This window comes from Antedon bifida, chromosome 3 (assembly GCF_963402885.1).
Source record: "Antedon bifida chromosome 3, ecAntBifi1.1, whole genome shotgun sequence".
Lineage (NCBI taxonomy): Eukaryota > Metazoa > Echinodermata > Crinoidea > Comatulida > Antedonidae > Antedon > Antedon bifida.
In genome coordinates, this window is record NC_136228.1 from 32036383 (window position 1) to 32060429 (window position 24047).

General features: G+C 32.0%; 4 protein-coding genes across 12 annotated transcripts in view; 2 read left to right on the forward strand and 2 right to left on the reverse strand.

Annotated features, from left to right (window-relative positions):
- Positions 1-15143, forward strand: part of LOC144837558 (serine/threonine-protein kinase 10-like) — a 28720-nt gene extending 13577 nt beyond the window's left edge. The window contains exons 7-18 of one of the 2 annotated variants that reach the window (XM_078692730.1): positions 2190-2303; positions 3278-3511; positions 5827-6243; positions 8646-8776; positions 10141-10264; positions 10679-10807; positions 11437-11695; positions 12167-12291; positions 12646-12843; positions 13101-13226; positions 13704-13817; positions 14960-15143. In XM_078692730.1, the coding sequence (XP_078548856.1) occupies positions 2190-2303; positions 3278-3511; positions 5827-6243; positions 8646-8776; positions 10141-10264; positions 10679-10807; positions 11437-11695; positions 12167-12291; positions 12646-12843; positions 13101-13226; positions 13704-13817; positions 14960-15097 (2109 nt within the window). In that variant the 3' untranslated portion in view covers positions 15098-15143. The remainder of the gene's footprint in view (positions 1-2189; positions 2304-3277; positions 3512-5826; positions 6244-8645; positions 8777-10140; positions 10265-10678; positions 10808-11436; positions 11696-12166; positions 12292-12645; positions 12844-13100; positions 13227-13703; positions 13818-14959) is intronic. The other variant, XM_078692731.1, reaches the window with a different exon arrangement.
- LOC144837571 (zinc finger CCHC domain-containing protein 24-like) overlaps positions 1-24047 on the reverse strand; it is a 100887-nt gene that overhangs the window by 463 nt on the left and 76377 nt on the right. The window lies entirely within an intron of this gene.
- On the reverse strand, positions 17966-22105 carry LOC144837565 (threonine synthase-like 2). 3 transcript variants are annotated; one of them, XM_078692741.1, is made up of 9 exons: positions 21905-22105; positions 21315-21550; positions 20709-20903; positions 20341-20493; positions 19855-20073; positions 19492-19637; positions 19119-19250; positions 18661-18800; positions 17966-18386 (listed from the first exon to the last, which is right to left on the reverse strand). In XM_078692741.1, the coding sequence occupies exons 2-9, from the start codon at positions 21538-21540 to the stop codon at positions 18173-18175; spliced, it is 1425 nt and encodes a 474-aa protein (XP_078548867.1). In that variant the 5' UTR covers positions 21541-21550; positions 21905-22105; the 3' UTR covers positions 17966-18172. The 3 variants fall into 3 exon arrangements, with proteins under 3 accessions (XP_078548867.1, XP_078548869.1, XP_078548868.1); XM_078692743.1 differs by having other exon boundaries at positions 21315-21544; positions 21905-21995; XM_078692742.1 differs by lacking the exon at positions 21905-22105 and adding an exon at positions 21668-21683.
- The window catches only part of LOC144837562 (alpha-adducin-like), a 57807-nt gene continuing 56147 nt past the window's right edge, over positions 22388-24047 (forward strand). For 3 of the 6 annotated variants that reach the window (XR_013611526.1, XR_013611525.1, XM_078692734.1), the window contains exon 1: positions 22393-22695. The gene's annotated coding sequence lies outside the window, so the exon portion shown is untranslated. Of the gene's footprint in view, positions 22696-24047 lie in introns of all 6 variants that reach the window. The other 3 variants (XM_078692736.1, XM_078692735.1, XR_013611527.1) reach the window with 2 other exon arrangements.

Sequence of the window (24047 nt, forward strand, 5' to 3'; positions counted from 1 at the left end):
AGCTGTATGTATGACACTGAAAGTTGTCAGACTGAGATATAATGTTGTGTGATGCCCCAAAGCTGTGTCTACAGTACACTACCAAACTAGTTTGACAAAAAATGTGTGATGTGTCCAAATATGGTAGTGATATGCTTAAATATGGTAGTGATATGACATCATCATGTTTATATATGGGCACATCACATTTTTTTGTCACATAAAGTTTAAAGTCTGTGTAGACAGAGCTTTAAATAATCCTTAAATTGAGAGGAAGGTCATTCTATAGAGTGACCCCACTTGCCTGTGCCATACAATTAACTGTGAGCTTATATTCCTCAGGCCTAAACGTACTAATTTCAGGTCAAATCAAATTAGGAAATACCCCTGCTTACGCTGTGATCAGGTTTGGAATTATAACAGTAGTGTATAAATATTTTCAGCATCCTGCTTATTATCGTAACTTTCTATTTTTAATGAATGAGCGTTATTGCCAGAGTTCGCCATGCAATTACAGATTTGAAAAGTCTACAAATTACATTTAACGTTAATAACGGGCTAATATTGTATGGATTATTATCCAAGACAACGGTAACAATAGAACAATTGTAATTAGTTTTGTCCCTTCTATCCCTTTCTTTCATTCTTTTTCTGAGTTGCAATATTCTTTGCTTCGATGATTCTGGTACTGGGAAAGTTTAATATACTGTAGATTGCCCAGCCCAAAGTGGGTACTTTTATTGGACCATTCTGTTCTGCGCTTGTATTGAGTTGAGCCCTATTTATTGATAGAAATTATAATAATGTTGTGATGTATTTCATATAGAGAATAGAGCTGAACATATTTTAAATGTGTATGTGTTGTACACGCTATCTTATACTTAGTTATTGTCTTTTTTATTTTGTTAGTACACCAATAAATTCCATGTGTGCCAAAATGATATTTTACCAATATTAAGTTGAAATGCAGTTTAGACCACAGACTAACTAGCTATCCATACAAGTTGACCATTCAAAGTCCTCAAGACCCAGTGATCTGAAAGAAACTGGTCAAGAAAGTATCGTAAATCATTCATTATATTATGTTTACAATATCAGTAATATTCTTTTCAACTTTACATCCTCCTCATCTAAACAACAAAAGGTCAGAAGAGAATGTCAAGTGACCTTAGTATGGTACGCCAATTAAGTTAATTCAACATACAAAACCATTAAATTAATTTTCATAACATTTGCTAAATTAGGTCTAAAAATCACTAATGGCTTTTTATGATTATTCCACAGAACAGTCTGACTTAATTCTCCAATTATTTTTTTTATTATTATAATTTATATTATTTTCTTATTATTTTTTACATGAAAATTCATTTAAAGAAGTGGGGAAAAATGATATATGTACTGTAGTGCAATAATAAATCTTTATTATAGGTTGTTTACTACGAAAGTTTTATGAGTACTGTACATAATTCATTCTACAGTGAAAACACCCACAGAAATACTTAAAATATTATTCCTTTGAGAAATTAAAGACCTAGGGGTATTTTCCCTATTAATAAGTTAGGTATTACCAGATCATAATTTTGCTGACTTTGCAGCTAAAAATATGATATACATTGTTTTCATATTCCAATTGATAGTGTCAAATGTCAGTGTTTAATTTAATTATAATGGAGTATGAATATTAAGTATATAATAAGTTTATAATTTAAAACAAAATGGCAAAATTAGGAAGGAAATTGGGTTCAGTGGTTACTGATTTATTTTTAGTAAAATAATTATGGTTTTTGTGGATGACGGAAGTCTGGGCTGTTTGTGTCCTTTATTTTGACTGCCATACACCACTCTGTAAGGCATCAAACTGTCATCTAAATTGTCTCTTCATAGTAGTATCAATCTCATTCGTATGATTGTATCAGTTGGTGTAGTTTCGCGATGTCGTAAGACGGAAGTTTTCGTTTGATTATAGTCGATTGTTTTTAGCCGAATAACCAACACAAATCAAAGGACTGTTTCCTTGTACTGGGACATAAGTGGAGAAGGTTGTAGTCTTCATTTATTGGTTATTGTACATAACTTATGTTGGTATAAAACTGGCAGAGATCTCTACCAATTTCAGACAGAGTTTAATTCCACAAAACTTTATGGGAAATACTATGAATGTTGGTTTGAACATGCATTATGGGAAGTGTTCTCTGATTTCTTCTTCACAGCACCCTTGGATTACTAATAACAATCAAACTACCAATCCAATCAGAGATCTTGTAAGTGAAGCAAAGGCTGAAGTTATAGAAGAAGTTACAGATACTCCAGAAGACCAGATACCTGTAAGTAAAACACACAAGTTAAAAAGCTTTGTATATCACTGAGTATATACCCAGAGAGCCTCTGGCCTTATTAACTTAAATATTAAATATTTTACTTAACTCAATAAATTTAAGTATTTCCCTTAAATTGTATTTACTTAGATTAGGGTTCAGTGTTTTCCTTAATAGCCTAAGTGTGAATAGTGAATACGGCCACTTGTACAAAAAGTAAAATACAGTAGAACCTCTAATTTGGGACACCTCTATTCAGAATCAGATAAATGAATGAAGGACAATACATGTAACACTACAGCCAACCCCTATTACCCCTATTCAGGGAACACGCCTATTAAAAAAACACATTGTTGGGAGCCTAAGGTTTCCCCTTAGTGGGGATTCTATTTGTGTTTGCAGCCTGTGTATAAAATTTGGCGGAAATAGATGGGAGGATTTACTTGACTTTGCATCAACAATTTGTTTACCAAAGTCTTGTGTCTAAATCCATCTTAAATTACGTGTGGATTTATACTCAAGCCTGAGATTATACTCGGTCATACGGTATACTTAGTATATTTATTGCAAAGTTAAATATAGCTATTTAATACTCATAAGATCAAACAAATTGAAAATGATAACAGTAAGGCACTGTATCAACTTAGGAAACACATGTACATAAAAATACGCCCTTTGAGGAAATTGACTATTAAATCAATCATTAAAAGTCTTAAATTACAAACCTGCTCTGTATTGTTGACATTTTAATTATATAACAACTATAAAATAACTATTTATGGAAAAATTACCGTAAATCACCGATTTTCCTGTGTTACGCAAACAATTATTATAAATAAAACATCATGTTTTTCTATTAAGTTGATTAGTATACTCAAAAGGGCGTGGCCCAGAATTAAATAAACAACACAGTATATATTATATGTAATAAATATAAACTGCCTTTTTTTATTTACTATAAAGTATAATATTTATTCTCGTAGGAGGATGAGAAACTCGATCTTGAACCAGATACCCCAACGACCCCAGTCATTGGTACGCCATCTACGCCGCCCGTGCGTACCCCATCCTCGCCCAAAACCGACGCTAGCAAACTCGCTGATGCAAACTCGAAACCCAAGACACCTGTGCTTGAAATTACTACGACACCAATCTTAGAGGAGGGGGACAGTAACAACATCGATTCCAACAACTCTAAAAAGTCTCCTCCTGTTGTTGTAAGTACCAGAAATACTTTATTTACATATTTTTTATTTACCTCTTTTTCAATGCAAATGACATTGTTTTCTTACTGCATATATGACAATGCTTACAATTTCAATTTTTGCTACAACAAATCAACATCTAGCTTATATAAAATATTTTTTTCTGTATTTTTGTGTTATAATTATTTTATAATGCTCTGCATACCTTAAAAAAAAACATTGAATTCATTTTGCTTTCCATAAATCTTGCCGTAAAGACATCTCCCCCTTCCCTCGATTGTTTTTACTTTTTTTTAAACTTTTCTCTTCCCCCTTTCCCTATCATTACATAAATGTAGTGTCTGTATGCTATATTAATAATGTTTCTTTAAACTTTATTTTAATACTCGTAAAGAATACATGCAGGTTTTATTAAGGTTAGGTCATAGGTTATAGGTTATGTTAATCCTTTATTTCACTTTAATCTATATTAAATTAGGAAATTTAAAATTGTATCTGACCTTAAATAGAAACAAATTAATAAGAAATTATCCAAATTAAAATGAAAATACAAACAGATGGAAAAATAATTAGAACATCATGACTAGTAACAACAAACTAGACATAATGAATATTATTAAATAAATATAGATGCAAATAATAAAGAAGAAATATGTATACATTCAAACAGGTTGTTTAATAAAGAATCAATTAAAAGGATATTTAATCAGGTATTATTTATTTATAAAAGGTATAAAAGAATAAGTTTTTTTGTGTAACTTTACCTCTTCCCTCCCTAGACATCATAAATATTATTAAATAAATAAAGATGCAAATAATAAAGAAGAAATATACATTCAAACAGGTTGTTTAATAAAGGATTAATCAAAAGGATAATTAATCAGTTATTAGTTATTTATAAAAGGTATAAAAGAATAAGTTTTTTGTGTAACTTTACCTCTTCCCTCCCTAGACATCATGAATATTATTAAATAAATAAACATGCAAATAATATTAAGAAAGAAGAAATATACATTCAAACAGGTTGTTTAATAAAGGATTAATTAAAAGGATATTTAATCAGTTATTAGTTATTTATAAAGGAATAAATATTTGAGATGAAAATAATACTGAGATTTAAATCTAGTGAGCTGCGTTGGTGAAATTTATGCCTGACCTGAAGATTGATGTGTACTTTCAGTTTTGGTTTGTTAATAACCTCCTTCTAATTATAGAAGCCATTTTGCTCTGATAAATAAGTTACAACATCATCTTTTAAATAAGAGATTCTATTCTACGTGAGCCACCTCGCTCTGCTCCCGTAGATAAGCTTTCAGTTCCAGTTTACGCTTAAAAGTCAACGTTCTGGGAAAGTGTAGAAGTACGCTGAGCGATGGAGGATGAGATCTTTAATTATTATGTTGTTATTATAGAGTTCTGCGGTGCTGGCGTCACGACGGTAGGTGGCATTGCGTGGTTGCTAGCCAACCAAAAAATGCGTTCAACCTGCCTGAATGACTTTTAGGTCATTTTTTGGTTGGCTAGCAACCATGCAGCGCCCTCTATCGTTGTGACATCACACCGCAGAACTCTATAGGGAAAAAGGTGAAATAAAAAATGTTAAATAAACTTCTAAAAATGAAGGTAATAAAAGTATTAATATAGGCCTACGCACATATTCAAATACAAATTTGTTCTATAACAAAAATAAGTAAGCAAAGAATAATTTTGCATGAATTTTAATATTAGTGCTAACAGTAATACAACTATATAAATATTTGTTGTTATATGATTAACCAACCATCTTTATAGATGAGTAGAGATGCAGTTGTATTGTACTATAGTTAATTTACGATAGTAAATAATATAGTTATTTTGCACATGCAAATTATGTAAAAATAGTACAGGTGCAAATGGCAATAGTAGCATAGTATAGTATCCAAATTATTTGATTTGCATAGTGTGGCTTTTTGAACATGGTTATCCGTATGATTATATGGTTTTACCTGTTCATATATGGCTGTAACTGTCCATATATGGCTGTAACTATCCATATATGGTGATAACTGTCCATATATGGCTATAACTGTTTATATATGGCTGTAACTGTCCATATATGACTATAACTGTCCATATATGGCTATAGTTTCTGCATTATGGCTATTATAGTAATTTATGAATGAATGAAAATGAATGATTATAATTTTTTTCTTTACTTGAAGACATAGCAATAACACTCTAACTAATAAAGATAGCAGCTAGAAGAGACAAACAGACAAACAGTATTAGCATGCTTTTCAGTTTTTATATAGCTTTTATTTTCAATTTCTTACTCACCTTGCCTGTAGCTTCCAAAACCCAAGCGACCTGTCAGCAGTTATATTGAATCATTGAATGCCGGCTCAGATAGCGTGGACGGAACAAACCGAAGATACTCCACACCGGTTAGCCCATCGTATAATAAAGATAGAGAAGCACCAAAGTCACCTAACAGTGTCAAAGATCTAGCACTTAAACTAGAGGCCCAGCACACGGAACGGCCAATTAACTTTCCTAACGGCAAATTGCACAATTCACTCAGTCCCGCCAGCAGTCGTACTAACCAAAAAATTCAAAATGGAGTGGACGGAATCGGGACGGTGTCGAGTCGAGGTTCGGTTGACGAACGTTTTTCAGATACGGAAAGCGTGGCGACTGTTGACAGCGTTGATAGTATTGATCGACGGGAACGAAGAAAATCTCAGGAAAAAAGCGAAATCACAAAGGTAGTGCTATATACTGCTATGCTGTGCTGTATTCACGTCAAATGTATTATGTAACACTGCATGGCTGTTTACTAACTAACATTTATATTAGAGGCATGATTAGTTACTTAATATTTCTTAATTTTACTAATTTAAATGTTGTATACAGTTATCAATTGCACTAAAATTACAATAGCTATTATTAGAAGATTCCTCGTCCGGAAATTTTAATAGAGTACTTTGTATTTGTTCACTTTTTTTTACTCTTTTCTTTTCACTTTCTTCCCTCCTTTTTTCTACGTCTCACTTGGTGAATGAATGTTGTTCGTAATTTGTATCCGTATTATAAGTTTGTTTATTTGTACTGCACATCTTTTTTTACAATTTCTTCTCAATTTTAAAGTTCATTTCAATTTTACAGTAACTGTAGTTTAGTGATTCACATGCTTGCTTACCACACACAGGGTTCAGGGTTCAAGTCGTGGCTTTTCTCACACTAACATATAGTACCACTCGCTTGTGAGCCACTTGCTTTTATGGCTTTCGAAGGCTTGAATGCGAGGCATCCTGTTTGCATTTGTTTAGTGTGTTGAATACAATTTTCACATTACAGCACAACATTATACCACCCTTAAATAAAGTTAAAGAACGAACAAATTTATTTTCATCTCGGATTATTATTTTTAAGGATAGATCGTACATGAAATTGATTAAAATGAATACATAATTCATTAATTTTCAAACTAGAACATTAAGAATATGAATATGTTAAAGATGTATTGTTCCCCTGAAAAAAAAATTTTGTTGAATATTCCATTTTAATGTAACATAATAGTTTGGATAATAATAAATTGGATCGAAAAAAAATGTATTTACCTGAAAAAATGTAATTTAAAGCAAAAAATGGTCAAATTGTCTGCCAGCCAATGGATTTTTGGTTGAATTTTACCATTTATTTTGTCATTTTATAAGTGAAAACATGATTTTTTTCGTTTTTTTTTCTATTGAAGTGATTAACTTGATTAAAACTACAAAATAACATATTCAAAGTCTGATTTACAGTAATTAATCTTCATTTTTCATGTTTTTGGGGACAATACATCTTTGATACTAGCAATATAACTATAATACATATAACATAAAAATGTATATTAACTATGGAAGCATTGGGCTGTAATTCATTAATTTTCAAACAAACAATATTAATGTCATGTTGTTAATGCTAGTAGTATAACTACAGTATGATAAATAAATAACATAAAAATATAAATAACTATGGAATTATTGGGCTGTGGTATAATAAGCATATTATTTATTCATTTGATATGAAAATATTTTTTTGTAGAGTAGTAGTACTGGTTGTATGGTCTGTACATTTATATTTTGCTAATGCATTTATCACTGTTTTTAATAGTTTTAATTGTTATTCTTGATTTCAATATTTCTAAATCTTTTTTATAGTCACTGAGTAATTTCATTCTATTGTGAAATAACATTTATAACTTTTCTACTCTAATTTTGACCTTTGACATCATAGTATGTATTTATGTATCTTATTTATTTTTTTATACTACATTTAATAATACAATATATAATGCGTGATAAATAACATTTGTTTCATTTTAAATGTACAACATTATTAATAAATACAAAATATGATTATACTAAAAATGTATGGCTCATTGATAAAATGAGCAGCATTTTATTTAACAAATGGCAACTATGGAATTGTCAATATATACAGGACTTCTTCTAATTAAAGATTCCCCTTAATTATCTAAATAAATAAATAGCTTAGTTATCGTTGATCGTCCTAGCGTAAATGGACCTTAAGTAAAAAAAAACTCCAAAACCCTGCTCCCAAATTGATCTTGAATTGGAAGGTGTCCTCATATTTTGTCATTGCTTTGTATGTTGTGATATATGCATGGTATAGTATAACTCTGTTATACTCCGTGTTTAAATACTCCAGCCTACCGATGCTTCTGCATTGCCTTCCATGGTAGGTTTGGAGTACGGACCATGCAACATTAAAACCATGGAGACCTAGGGCCTGCAGGCATAAATCTTCTTGCCTATCGCATTGGTAGTATAATCTCCACACAATTATATACAGTATATTCAATTGATTGTGTTATAAATTTGTAACGTATGCAATATTGTATCTATGTATTGTAAAAAATGTATTTACTTTTAAAATACAATTTGTAGGTAGTTACATCTTTTAATTATAATTTCTCAAAATACCTAGCTCATTATTATAACAAATTTCTTATTGTAGGTATTTTGATTAATTACTAATTATTTTTTATTATTTAATCCATACTGTTTTCTTAAGGATAATGTCTTCAATAGATAAGCTGATTTTATCTAAAAAGGTTATTGTATACTTTACTGACTAAGCAAGTTTTGTATAATTTTAGGAAAAACCCAATTATAAAACACTCAAGAAAACCAGGCGGTTTATCGTGGACGGTCAAGCGGTCACAGTGACCACCACCAAGGTGGTCAAGGAAGGAGAAGCTGATAAGACCAAGAAGGAATATGTTGCCAGGTCAGTATACACTTTGTTTTGACAAATAATAATCATATTTTATTTGTTTTGTAACAGATTCGGTTCATCTACACAGCACCTTATTTTAGAAGGAAGACTTCACAATTCACAACCTGCCCCCCCCCCCTCCCTGTTCACCCCCCCCCCCCCTAATCCCTATTATTCTGGATCCTCCCATGCACTGCATATAAATCTATATGAATAATAGAAACATGGCATATAGATTAAAAGTAATTTCTGTGGTATGTCACTCTCTAACAACAAAAAATATTGTGTACACTTAAAAGTAACCTTAATCTAAATGCCAACTTTATGTCAATGGCGGCTACCACTGATGTCTCTATGGAGACGGTTACCTGAACCAGTACCGGTACCAGTACATACCTTAAATTTAATCCCATTTTTATTTATCAAGATAGCTAATTATACTTTGTACCTACTTTGTTTTTATTACATATTCGCAGGAAATTAATATCATGGTAATCTAATAAAAACATCTTGTTTTATGCATATTCAAAATACTCATTACTCAAATTCTTACTTTGAATTACAGTATCTATATACTGTTAGTTATAATCAATTACAATTTTGAATGATTGAATGTGAATCTTCGAATTGCTTGTATAGTAATGATATGTTATACTATTATTTTTTGTTACTTTCATAATTCAACTTTTCCAATACCGGGCTCTCTGAATACTCTACCCAAACCAGACAATGAGGTCCAAAAAGTCATTTTTTATCATTAAAATTGCATTGAGAATACAAGCCATATTAGGCAAGCCCAAGAGGTTTTGGGAGAGTTGAATGTAATACCTTAAATGATTATTTAATTGCAATATGTTTCAAGTTTACTTTTGTTTGTACATGTAATTATATCCGAATGATGACCATATGTTTGTATGACATATATATTGTAATATTGTTTTGATAAATCAATCAAATATCATATTGTTGTGTTTAAAACTTTGTGTACACTATCAAACTAGTTTAGGAAAAAAATGTGATGCCCAAATATGATAGTGATATGATGTCATTGTGTTCATATATGGGCACATCACATTTTGTTGTCACATAAAAGTTTGATAGTGTAGACAGAGCTTTTAGATATTAAAACATCAATTTTACTATGAAATTATGTACCATACTGACTTATATAAAAGTGCATTTTAAATTGAACCTACGTTTTCCGAGAAATATCATTTTGCAATTATAAATGCCTGATTCACAATCAAATTTGAGTTAGTTTTATATTTGTTTGTTTTTCTTTTATTGAATCGTTCATCAGCTTGGTATCACTATAGTTACACAAGTTACACACAGTATGATATATAATTGTTACCATTGTATTTTTATTATCATAGGAAGCAAGATTTACGAGCGTTGCGGCTTATGCAAAAGGACGAAATGAGACAAGCAAATGAATTGGCTTCCAAGATATTACAACAGAGAGATGAAGTTGAAAAGAGGCATTCCAGGGAGTCTACTGTAAGTCGTTTGCTAGTTAAATATTGTAGTGAACTTTCTATAATATATTATGGATAATAATGGTTTTAAATTTGTATAGCGCAAAATAACAAATAGTCTCTATGCGCTGTTTAACACAAGTGTAAAAAGAAAGAAAATTTTATTGTTAAATAAACAAGAAAAAGCCAATAAACCGAACATATATTATAATCTATACAGATTAAAAATGGAGTTGAGTTAGACGAGTGGTTCAATTCCTTATAAGAACAATCCCTAGTCCACTTTAGAAACGATAAGGTAACATGGAGAGGAACTGGCCACCCTACCATTTAATACTAAGGCTGAGCACATTCCAACCTGCCTTTACTTTTTATATATACAATAACATTTCCAGCAAACTCTAAAATAATTCTAGAGTCTGTTTTTCTTTTGTAGGCGACAAGAAAGAAATGTGATGCGGACATTGATCAGATGAATAAGCAGCAGAAACAGGAAGTGGAAAAACTGGAACAGCATCAACTTTTAGAAGGAAAACATCATCACAAGAAACTAAAAGCAGAAATGGTAAGATAATTTCGTGGTGGATCAGTGATTTGTAATCTTGAGTGGTTTTTTGTGATGTAGAAGAAAGTTTGAGTAAGGGAATTGGACCTGTGTTAAGCTCTATCTACACTATCAAACTAAATGTGATGTAGAAGAAGGTTTGAGTAAAGCTTTGTCTACACTATCAAACTAGTTTGACAAAAAAGTGTGATGTACCCAAATATGGTAGTGATATGCTTAAATATGGTAGTGATATGACATCATCATGTCCATATATGGGCACATCGCTTTTTTGTTACATAATATTTGATAGTGTAGACAGCTTAATAGAAAGGATTGGCAGTCAATCTGATTCATCTTTCTTGATTTGGATCATTGAGTAAATAATTGATAACTGAGTAAGAGTCAAGTTGGAGGTTAGCCTTATAGCTGGAAATGCATTGATTACTCAGGCAAGAACATTGAATATCAGATAAACACAGTAAAGAAGAATGAACAAGAAGTCTCCACTTTTTAGGATTGATAAAATTATTATACAAATAATGCAGTCACAGTGTGTTAGTGGAGATGCGGCGCACTCAAGGGTGTCTGATTGGCTACATCCTTGAACCCATGTTATAAAAATTAATAATGTATGCTTTTACTTCTAGGAACGAGGAACAAAGGGATTCAAGGAAAATCAGAAGCGAGAATCAAAATCTATAAAAAATATGAAAGGGTCGAGCAGAGAGGACACCCGCAGAAAGAAAGAAGAACATCAGGTCCGACTACAAGAAATGGAACAGGAATTCTTAGCAAAGCAAGCAAATAAAATGGAACAGTCCATGCTGCGATTATCGGAAACTCATAAAATGAATGTTGCGTCTCTGGAGAAGAAGTCTTTGACTGAGAAACATCAGTTACTACGAGGTATTTTTTTAAAAATTTGTTATTTATTTATACTGGGTAACCTCTTCAGTCAAAGACTGGTCTTCCAGAGGGCCCAGTTATGATCAGTGGCTGTGTGTGTACTAGTACACCAAAGTAACCCCTACTCGTCTCGAAAGATGTACTACATAAGCTACATGTGTACACTGGACCTATGGTTCATAGTCCTTATCTGAGAAGACTTGTTCTACCACCAGAACCATAGAGCGAGTGAGCCTCGAACCCTTGTTAATGTTATGGCTGTGTCATTATGGTTACACTGTCTTAACTGCTCGGCCACTCAATCGCTCCCAGTAGGCATTCTAGCAATATTATTACCAACTTTAACAAACAATATAGATTAATATAATATTAATAAGGCAAACATGTTTGTTTGAGACCAGTCTTCTTCTGAACGAGTCTCTTTTCTTACCTTGATTGATTTTCTTAAACTGTTTATATATTTTCTTACAGCTCGAGAAGCTGCTATTTGGGAACTTGAGGAGCGACATTTACATGAGAAACATCAAAATTCCAAAAAGCAGCTTAAAGACATGTTTTTCTTACAGAGGTCTCATTTACTAGCCAGGCAAGATAAGGTAACTGATTACATGGTCGGGTTTCATTCTTGGGAGAAAATAATTTAAGTGAGATTGTTGTTTTTAATTAATCTGATCACATGGACAGGATTAGAAAAATATAAAGCTCTGTCTACGCTTTCAAACTTTATGTGACAAAAAATGTGATGTGCCCATATATGGACATGATGATGTTATATCACTACAATGTGGGCACATCACTACCATATATGGGCACATCACATTTTTTTTGTCACGTAAAGTTTGATAGTGTAGACAAGGCTTTAGATTTAATTTGTAATTGTTTAAAATTTTAAAAAGCATTAGTTCCTTAAAACATTGATTTACTAATGTATGTATCTATTAATTTTTTAGCAAATTGAACAATTTGGGGAGATTTACAAAGCAGAGGAACAGGAGCTTATACTGAAGCATGCGACAGAAAAGAGAAGATTGCCAAGAAGGTTGCGTAACGAGTCCAAGGCCAGGACGCAGATGTTTAAGAAGAAATTACAGATTGAGGCACAAGCTTCAAACCGAACAGCAGAGGAAGAAAGAGAAAGATTAAAAGAGGTATTATTTTCTTTTATATAACATCTTGTATAACATCCATCAAAAGATTTTCATGATTGCAAATGTCATTAGAACTGTAAAATACTAATGTATCATGCAGGCAAACTAGAGTTAACTATAAATCAAAATAATGTTTACAATGTTGTACTTAACTTAACTAGATCATTGTCGTATATTATCAACAAACAATAAATTATATAAGAAACTTGAATAACAGACATGTTAAGTGACTATATTTTACAATTGTTTTGAAACAGTTTCAGCTATCGGAGCAGAAACGTAGCAAGTTGGAAATGACGAAGCTGGAGTTGAAACACGCCAAGCAGATTGAAGATATGAAGGCACGACACGAGGCTAGCAGGCAGGAACTTGCATCAGTCAATGTAAGTTATGTTTTGACATGTTAAAATACAAAAATGCGAGAAACCATTAGAAAGTGGAAATTGGAAATCTGCACTATCTCATAATTTACTTTCACCAGTGTTTTGTTAGCCATGTAAACCTTGAAGATCTGTCTAAAGCTCTGTCTACACTATCAAACTAGTTTGACAAAAAAAGTGTGATGTGCCCAAATATGCTAGTGATATGCCCAAATATGCTAGTGATATAATATCATCATGTCCATATATGGGCACATCAAATGTTTTTGTCACATACAATTTGATAGTGTAGACAGAGCTTAAACAATCAAATTATTTTGACAAAAAAAGTATGATGTGCCCAAATATAGTAGTGATATGCTCAAATATGGTAGTGACACGACATTATGTCCATATAAGGGCACATCACATTTGTTGTCACATAAAGTTTGATAGTGTAGACAGAGCTTTAAACTATTGTTTTTTTTGCATGTTTTACAGAATGAGAAGAGAAAGCAACTAATGGAACAAGAGACATTGAAATTAAAGGAAAGAGAAGAAGAACACTCAAAAGAATTAAGAGAATGGAGGGACAATTTAAGACCAAGAAAGAAGGTAAATTGTCTTCAATGACAGGCCATCAAATCTGGAATGTGCAAACATTGAAATGAAACAAAAATGATAGCTATAGAAACCATTTAAAAGCAATTTAATAATTAGGACGAATGTTTATAAATCCGTTTCTATTCAAAGGAATTCAACGATAAACTCGCTGAACTCTACAAGACACAAAGCTTAGTAGGTTTTTGTTATAGTATATTCCATCTTTTTTCTTAGCTGCTTAAAAACTGTACTGTACTTTATGGGAATAAGTGCTTATTCACACAAGTACAGTGTTCCTGGATTTATATTCATTTTACAACAATAAGTGCTAAGAGCAGCCATGTAACTATATTGCTTAAAGTCATGTTTGCTGTGTGCCCTCATACATTTGTTAAGCCTCTGTCTACACTATCAAACTGTATGTGACAAAAAAAAGTGATGTGCCCATATATGGACATGATGATGTCATATCACTACCATATTTGGGCACATCACACTTTTTTTGTCAAACTAGTTTGATAGTGTAGACAGAGATTAAAACATAATACTAAGCATAAGGTTAAATTTTACTGAATATTACACATTACTTTTGAATATTGTTTTCATTCTCAACCGCTGAATTACTTTTTTTTACGCAGATCCAAGATAAATAATTCCAATTTCTTGAAAGAGCTTATTATATTGAGAAATTCTGTTTTAGGCCTGCTTGTTATATTGTACAAACAACCTCCCACATCTTCAGGGTCTTTCTCATATCTCTTGTATGTTTGACAGAGATTTTATCAATACAACATGCTATAACTTTGTATAAATTGTTTTACACCAAGTCATGTCATAAATTATTATTATTATTATTGATATCGCCAATATATATATATATCATCAATTTATGAAGTTCATCAAAATGCATCTTATTCTATTATACACATATATCACGTAACGTAGTTGATTGGTTGATTAAGAACACCCACACTAAAGAGGCCTCCTACTTTTCATCTACCCCCTCTACCCTTCTGTACCCTTGTATCATATTCTTCAAGTGGGTAAACATTGAAACAAGAAGTCATATTCATACAAGTATATGTTTAAACTGTAATATAGATGATTTTGAACAAAGAAGAAAAATACTGATTTGTATGTTTTTTTGTTTACAGGAATTAGAAGACCGATTTTCACAGGAGTTGGCTGACCAGGAGCGATTCTATTCAAGTCGTGCGTCTGTACGCCCTATCAGCATGGCAGGCGATTTATCGTTACCAAGGCATGGCGGGCGTGAAAACAATTCGATGTAGGAATATGTGCTTCCAGTTTATGTAGTAGCAACATATAAGAACGATTGATACGATTTAAGAAAGCACATGAGGAGCTATAAGAAAGCAGACATGACTCAATGTTTGATGTTTTGTGCCTATTGATGAGTCACTTTATGACGTTTGAAAAATACAATTTGCTGGTAGAAGAGAGTAACCTAATACAACTCTTTCCAAACAAGTTTTTCAAGAGCATTTTTACACGAAGAAATAGATTGGAACATGTGGCTGTATTCACCAATCACATGCAAGATATTTCCCTTAAATACAAAGAATTATTACCCTTTTACAAGTCATTATTTAAGGATTTCACTTGTGGTGGTTTTTACTTAAATATGTCATTCTTGTTTATGTTTGTTTTCCTTAGCCTATAAGTGTAAATGGTGAATACAGCCACAAGATTGTGCATATTACAGTGTACACAGTAATATGGTTAATATCAGGAAAGAAATCGGTGCTGCATAGGCAGGATCATGTATAAAAATAAAACAGACAAATTTCTTGTTTCTGCCTCAAAATAAAATATTTATTGTACGAGTACTTTCGACCATAGGTCATCATCAGGTACAATAAATATTTTATTTTGAGGCAGAAACAAGAAATGTGTCTGTTTTATTAGTAATATGGTTAATACTACATTACTTTAGAATTAATTATGTCCTTGGGGAATAAAAATGTCCATTCTTGGCCATCATGAAATATTGTCACGGTTCCTAGTGCACTGGAAAAGATATGTAATTGCTTAATTAAGGTGTCAATATGAGGAGATCATGGGTGTAATCTCATTATCTATGACTATTAAAGTTACAATGTTTAAAGCTTTCACTTTTGTGATATCAACCATTCCAAATATTGTGACTGTGATTGTATCTTCACTTCAATCTAAAACCAGTTTTATTATTAACATTATAAATTTGATATATAGTGGTTACTACCCATAGTTAACAGTATATAGCTGTTTGACATGTAAAAATTAATATTTTCTGATAATAAAATATAACAATATTTTCAATTTCCATGCTTTATAATTTGTACTAAATATCACGATAAATCATTTTTTAAAATGCTGCTAATTTTGCAAGGTTTAATAATGTACAATTAATCAACTCAAATTAATATTTTATTTAACTGATTAAAATTTTCTTGTTATATGGACAATATTTTCAATTAGGAATAGACATTTTACATGTTTTACATCTAGAAGTTTATGGAAATATTTATTTTATAGTGTTACTTATTATAATTAGTGATTGTGTTACATTTAACCATATGCAAATTTATGTAATGCAGATTCATTCAAGTATAAGAAATATATTTTTATGTTTAAAAAAATAGCTTGAAAAATTATTAAGATAAAAACACCAACATTTAAACGTAACCTAGTAACGTAACATCTAGAGTTCATTACAACAAATTTTTACAAGATATTCTAAACATTATGCAGAAAAATTTACAGGTGGATGTAAAATGACCAGCGGATGACCCTCTGCGTCCACCTCTGTTTATGTATACATCATAAATTGTCAAAATATTAAATTATTTATACCTTAGCTAATACAGTATTGATATTATACTGAATATTTAATCTTTGTTTGTTTATTTTCTTCTACTGTATAAGGGGCTGAGGTAAAATCCAAAATATATTTTTGTCTAGTTCAGAAACTCATTTTTATATTGTAAGTTTAAATTCAACTTTCAAAGAATAGTATGAGATTAGGTATATTGTTAAGGTGTTATATAAATTCAGTATCATCACACTTTTTTGTCAAACTAGTTTGATCATGTAGACATAGCTTAAGCCAGCCACAAGGTACAGTCAACTCTCCCAATATTGAAATCTGGAAACTCTCCCAAAAACAAACTTCTATTGAGGTCCAAATTCTTGTTTACCATTAAAAACACATTTAGGATTGTTAGATCAAACAACAGCCTACCTACTGCTGTAGGCAAATTTACTAGCACATCGTTAGAACACTACTAACCCTTTGACCACAGGCTTGGTCATTTGCACTTGGTCAGTAAAATGCTATTGTATGCTACTAGCATCATTTACAATGACTCCTACATGGAGTGTTCAAATTAATAGAATTTATGAACTCGTCTTACACCGCTCAGCTAAGCTTTCTGTGGAAATGTATATGAACCTGTGGTTGTATTCACAAACACTTATATTTCAAAGTATTTCACTCATCAAGGGTGATTCCATTTGCCTGCAGGTGAATAGTGAAACAGCCACTGGCAAGTACTTTAAGAGTAACAAAATAAGTAGAAACACAAATTTGAATCTGTGGTGGCGATGCTGTTCTCGACTGCACAAAAATTACTAAAATAAAAATGGCACAATCTTTGCTGGATTTCATACAGATTCTGTAGATTATTTCTTCTACTTATATCCGGGAAGTTTTACTCTTCCTGCTTATAAAAATTGTAATGACATACAAGTTACACAAATTTCAATTGTTGTATTATATAATATATGTACATATACTGTACATGTTATCTGAATGCCTTAGTAAGCATCGGTGTCGATCGCATCCTGGTGGTGTGAAATGTTTTTGTTTTTTTTTTGTTTGGGATATTATTGTAAATTAGAAACTGGGCTAAGTCAGATAAACCAGATAATAAATAAAAACTATCTATTAAGTTTTTCGTAATTTCTTTCTTTGTTTGGAACCATTCATTTTTAACAGAATTAATGTAATGAAATGTACAATTTGGTGTGGAGCTGTGGCTTGGTGGTTATGATGCTTGGCTACCAATCCAAGGGTCCTGGGTTCAAGTCCTGTCATGTCAGGATTTTTTATAATGAAAAATTACAACTCCAATCCAAAAGAATTGTTGAATCAAATATAAGTATTGCTTGTTAAAATATTATAAAACCATACATACTGCACTGTTTAAATATTACATAAATGATTACCTTGATTTAATATACAATCTACAATATTGCTGATAAATTTAGCTCAAATTACTGAAGTAGATTTATAATAATGTTTTTACAAAATGTAATCATACATTTTATCAGTTAAAAAAATTAATTGTTATGATGTAGAAAGTCTAGCCCCTTTTCTCGGTAATGCTTATAATTCTGTCTCTTAACATACACTCCCAATCATCGGTTTTTGTCATCTTTGTATACTTGGTTGGCATTGTTTTTAAACCAGATATTTCTTTAGCAACAGAGGGTGTAAGACCAGCTTTTAGAATAGTTTCAGGAAACTTTGCAGGTGAGGCACTGGCTATACAAACAGATTTCGGTCTCTCTTTTTCACTGGAAAAAAAAAGCCAAAACCATATCAAGTAAGTAGAATTGTTATTGTTGATCAAGTTTTAAAATTCTTTAAAGCTCTGTCTACACTATCAAACTAGTTTGACAAAAAAAGTGCGAGTGCCCAAACATGGTAGTGATATGCCCAAATTAATATGGTAGTGATATGACATCATCATGTCCATGCATGGGCACATCACATTTTTTTGTCACATAAAGTTTGATAGTGGCTTAAGAGAATCATTAGGTTAATTATTTGCTTTTTAAAACGACCTACCTTTTGCTGTTACGATAATAATAGGCCACTGCAACTGCTGTGTGTGGACACAATAGGTAGTTGTTTTCCTGCCAACATTTAGTCATTGTTTTCAAAGTTGTGTCATCGTCAACAACACCGGAACTTACAACTTCTTGAATCTTGAAAGGAATTTTATTTTTAAGAATGGAGCTTAAGAATAACATGTAATGATGATGAGATAATGTTTAGGGTGTATCAAGACGGTCGCAGGTAACAAGAATGAGCGCTGCTTACCTGGAAAAACCAACAATAGTTTGTGGTCTACCAAGGGAGAGCCATGGGATGAACCCTCTACAATAATGGACTATTCCGGTAACCCCAATATACCACCATCATCTATTTGCTTACTTATCATTTCACTTACTTAATCAGCCCCATCGTAATTTCAGCTGAGTTACTAATATTGACTTTATATTAACTTTGAGAAAAGATTTTACCTTACAAAGAAGACCATGTGGAATCGCTGTTGTATTAGGTGTACTAGATTCAAACTGCATAAGTATCTTTGATACGAGGCTACAGTCACCGTCGGAAAACAGCCATAAAATACGCTCAATATTGTAGGCGATCTATCGGTATAAAATGTATAATATATCAAAATTGCTGTGCAGACACAAAAATGATCAGCAATTTTCTTGCAGTTTTATTAACTCTAGGAAAAGATAGTAGCGTTCGAAGACTAAATTCTTATTTTATAGATTAGGTATTTAAAAAACAGAATAGGTAAAATGGCATCTAACTTGCACTTAGAATTGTTGAAATTGTAATTATATAACATCTATTGTTTTTAATTTCAAATAATCACCATACCTGAATATTCATTGCAGGTGATATTGTCTCTTTCAGACTAGAAATGGAATAATCTCCAGTTGAAAATGCTCGATGAACAATGTCATTTTTATTAACAGCACATACTAGACGTAGAGGAAGACCCATTTTGACAGCTAAACAACCAGCTGAGAAAATAAAAAATGTTATTGATCACATTGATTGTAAGTTTCTAATCAGTGGTTGTTGCTTCTGACATGTAATTAACATATTAACGGTAGATTAACAGTACACTTGTACATTTTAACTGTATCTTCCAGAGATGTAGCTGTACAACAGACATGAATGGTCATGCAGACTCAGATCCTTTAACTCGAGAAGGTTTTTTTTAAACTTTATAGTTACCTGTACAATTGCCGAGTGCTCCAGTAGGAATGATGACCTCAACAGGGTCACCTACCTTTGTGGCTTGTGAGAAGTATGCATAGAAGTAGTGTACTACTTGAACCATGACACGACCCCAGTTTATTGAGTTCATGGTACCAAGCTTGTGCTCATCTCGGAACTTAATATCCAGACAAACCTTCTTGATGGCGACATCCAGGTCGTCGGAACTGCCATCAACTGAAGAAAATACAATTGAATATTACTATCATATTTGTTCCACTTTTCCTCCAATTATTTAACAGAGACAAAAGAATCTTAAGCTCTGTCTACACTATCAACCTAGTTTGACAAAAAAGTGTGTCCAAATATGGTAGTGATATGCTTAAATAAGGTATGTCCATATATGGGCACATCACATTTTGTTGTCACATAAATTTTGATAGTGTAGACAGAGCTTTACACTTTGAATTTTAAGAGATCTTAAATGCATTTTTTTATAATTACCAGAGAAGACATGAACATTTTCTTTGATTACTGTTGTCATTTGAAGCTCTTGAATCTCCGTGCAATAACCATGAGGTAGAAGTACAACAATATCAATCCAGTTGCTGTCACAAACGCCATGAATGGCAGCACTGCCAGTGTCTCCGGATGTACCTGCAAATTTGTAATTGATTGTCGATTGGCAAAGAAAATATCTTGTGAAATTGCAATAATTTTCTACTGTTTGAATGCAACCCATGTACAGCCTGTTGTTCTGAAACAAAGTTGTTACTTTGCTTTTGAAGTAAATATCAAGCTACATAATAATAAAATAACTTTAACATTTAACAAGCTGGAAAATTCTTGATATCTTTGTTGTTAAAACTCACCAACAACAAGAGTCACATGTTTTTTCTTCTTTGAAAGAAAATAATCCATAAACTGGCCAACAAATGAAATTGCAATATCTTTGAAGGCAAGCGTTTTGCCATGAAACAGCTCCAGCACATTCAGACCATTTTTCAACTCTGCAAGCTTCACTACATCCTCTAAACTCAGTTTTTCAAGTGCTTTACTGAACAAATCTAAAAAAAATGAAAAAATACCAACAATAAAGAAACTGTAATACATTGCACTTATATTGATTAAATTATTTGCAAAATGATTTAACTCATAAATTTATATCTTCTTTTTTTCTCTTTTTGTTAAATTGTTCAGGGGAACATTACTAAGAACAATGTACAGTATATGGTATAGTACTTGAACTGTTCATTGCAGAATCTTTTTGTGTCTGTGTTACTGCTGCTTCGGTCCTGTTTTTGTTTTGTTTTTGATACCATGAAATATCAAATAAACAAAAAAATGTATATCTTCTTTAAATGCTCAGAGAAGAATATGATGACTTTAGGTTTGATTAAAAGCGGAAACATCTCTGACTGATGCATTGGTTTTATGTTGTTCTTAAGATGTTGAGCTTGAAACCAACCACCTCATACCTTGAAGATCAGTTTCCGGAATCTCATCTTTACTGATAAACATTGGTATGATTCGCTTCAAAAGGCCAACGTATGATAAGCTGGACATCTCTTGTAAATCTTGTTGAGATAAACAAGGAATAACTTGAGGCATGAGAATACCTCCATCTGCAACATATCCAGGGCTGAATATTGCTTCCTCAAACGTCAAATTAGTCACACCTCCTCTGGTACTTTGGTACTTCATTTTTCTTTATCTAAAAACAAAACAAAAATATTTATTAAATCTTTATCTTATGAAATATTGAATATGATAAAAAGGCATTTAGATACTCTATATATAATTATATAGGTCTAGGTTTAGTTAGGCCTACCTATATTTGTACTGACTGCATCTTGCTGCACAGTAGCAGGGCAGAGATCATCAAGGCGGCGGTCAAAGGAATATTATAGGCCTATGTGTGTCTGAAGCGTATGAAAATCAATATGCTTACTAAATAATACACTCACTCACTGGTTGAGCTGCTGAGTCTTTGATACAATCAGAATACTGTGTATCAAGTGCAATGTATGAGGTGTAATATCACGATAATGATTTTACCTGATTTTACCTTATAATTTAAGAGGCCTAGGACATATAGGCCGCTAGACAATAATAGGATGCTCTTTGCTCATCAGTCATATCGCTATCAAAAGTCGTGTTTACATATTGGATGCAGCGATGCATGACTAAACTTTCCCAGGGTTTTTAAAAAACTATACATTCGTTCGGGAATGCAGTTCAGATTTATTAAGACGATACGATGCACCAATATTCCTTTTATTTGTTTAACTCGGACTCAACAAAAATGAGGGAAAAATACTCTAGATCCTTTCAATATTAAAAAAAAAGTAATCACTAGGCCTAGGCCTATATATAATTTGATACTAAAAAGTAGTTTAGTAGCTCGACATTAAATATTTTTAGCCGAGCGCCATCTTTTAAAACCCCACTCACTGTATCGATTAAATGCCAGGCCATTCATTCAATATCACTCTGGTCATGTGTATGTATCATATGGTATTTTTAGATTAGTTACATTGTTACAGTTTATTCTGACGGTTGTTTATTTAAAATACATTATAGAATATATAAAAAAGGCGAATAAAGTTTGATTTTATGAAGTATATATGGTATTGAAATGAAAATTATATAAGCAGCAGAGGGAGGGAAATTGTAAAACCAACCAACCGTAACAGTAATCAGTCAACTCAAAGTTGCTATTTACACACCGGTGTGCATTGGAAAAGCGAACCGCCGCGCCTTGTATGTTGCAGCCAAGTGGATATAATTTTGAATTCAAATTTTATTAAATTTAGGAGCCAAGACGGACATTTTAAACTAACACTTCTAATAAAAAGGGTGAGTGTGTTTTTATCAGAGACAACGTTTTTATTAGTGTCATCCTTTCATCTTTTTTAAGGTGTTGATCTCCTGATATTATGAACGGATTTTCAAAAGATGATTGCTCAGCGCAGATGATAATCTTGCAAAACCAAATGGTTGTGTTAGCCTACAATGTGCAGTTAAAAGAATACATTCTATTTTTCTATTAAAAAAATATTCATTATTGAGAACAAGTTTAGTTTTAGGCACTACACAAAAATGTTTATTTATCATATAGAGGTATACAGTATGCCATAGGGTAAGTTATTAATATGAAGAATTCATTAAAAAATGTGAATTTAGTCTGGTCTGTTTTAGTGACTGTACTAAAATAAAGAGTAAAGACTGACTGAGAGAGGAGTGTTGAGTACCTGGTCCATGCCATTCTTGTAAGACTAGAGGTCCAGATTCTCTCATTTAAATTAGACAGTTTTTTTTAATGAAACATGCATTTGTTTTTCATTAATACAGTATTTGAGGAGAAATGCATTCTTTCATGATTAGTCAAATTAATAATTAACAATCCATTCTGTAAAATATTGTAATTCATGGAAATACATATGCCAAAGAGATAAAATAAGAGTTTCCAGATTCATAATAAATTGTAAATTAAAAACAAATTTATCAGTTGTTAATTTGTCATGTAACTGTTGATATAATTCGGACTAGGCAACTTGTGATGTGTGAAATTCTTAATTTGGTGATTGACATATTTAGGTCAGTAGAGCACAGGTGAGCTACTGTAACTTTTTATTGTTGAATAACTACGATAAAATTAAAAATTAGCCAAAAATTTACTGACAAAAGTTTATTTGAAATTAGTGAAGGTACAGCCCTGGCATACTACTATATACCTTCAAAAATCAACTAAATTTCTTTTAAATATGAAAGTAAGATCACCATTCTACTATGACGACAGGCATTGATTAATAGAGTATATATTTTTTTTCCAACTAAAGACCGCTATATTCCCTTAAAACTTATCATGGTCTTGGTAAAAACTAACCATGTGGCTAAAGTCCAATCCAAACTTGCGACTCATGTTAACACATGCAAGTCAATCGTTTTTAACATGGTTAAATTTTGGTAAAATTACGGTAAAAATATTGCATGAAAATATATCCAAATGCAAACGATGGTCAAATCTTTGATGACATTGGGTAAAGCTGCCGTGGTTAAATTTACCATTTTTCAAGTCCAGTGCGAACAAGGCTTTAGACTTTACAGCTGTATGTATACCTAATAGTAAATCGAGCCATACACACTTTTGATTGAGGTCATAGTTCACTCGCTGCTGGGCACCTTGTCGAAGGTGACAAGTGCAGCTT

What these genes read in the sequence shown, in the direction of transcription:
- LOC144837565 (XM_078692741.1), bottom strand. Translation starts at nt 21,540, where the DNA reads ATGAAGTACCAAAGTACCAGAGGAGGTGTGACTAATTTGACGTTTGAG. An exon ending in AAATGTTCATGTCTTCTCTG is followed by an intron (nt 20,074 to 20,340) that starts GTAATTATAAAA and finishes TATTTTCTTCAG; the next exon opens with TTGATGGCAGTTCCGACGAC. An exon ending in CACCTGCAATGAATATTCAG is followed by an intron (nt 19,251 to 19,491) that starts GTATGGTGATTA and finishes TTATACCGATAG; the next exon opens with ATCGCCTACAATATTGAGCG.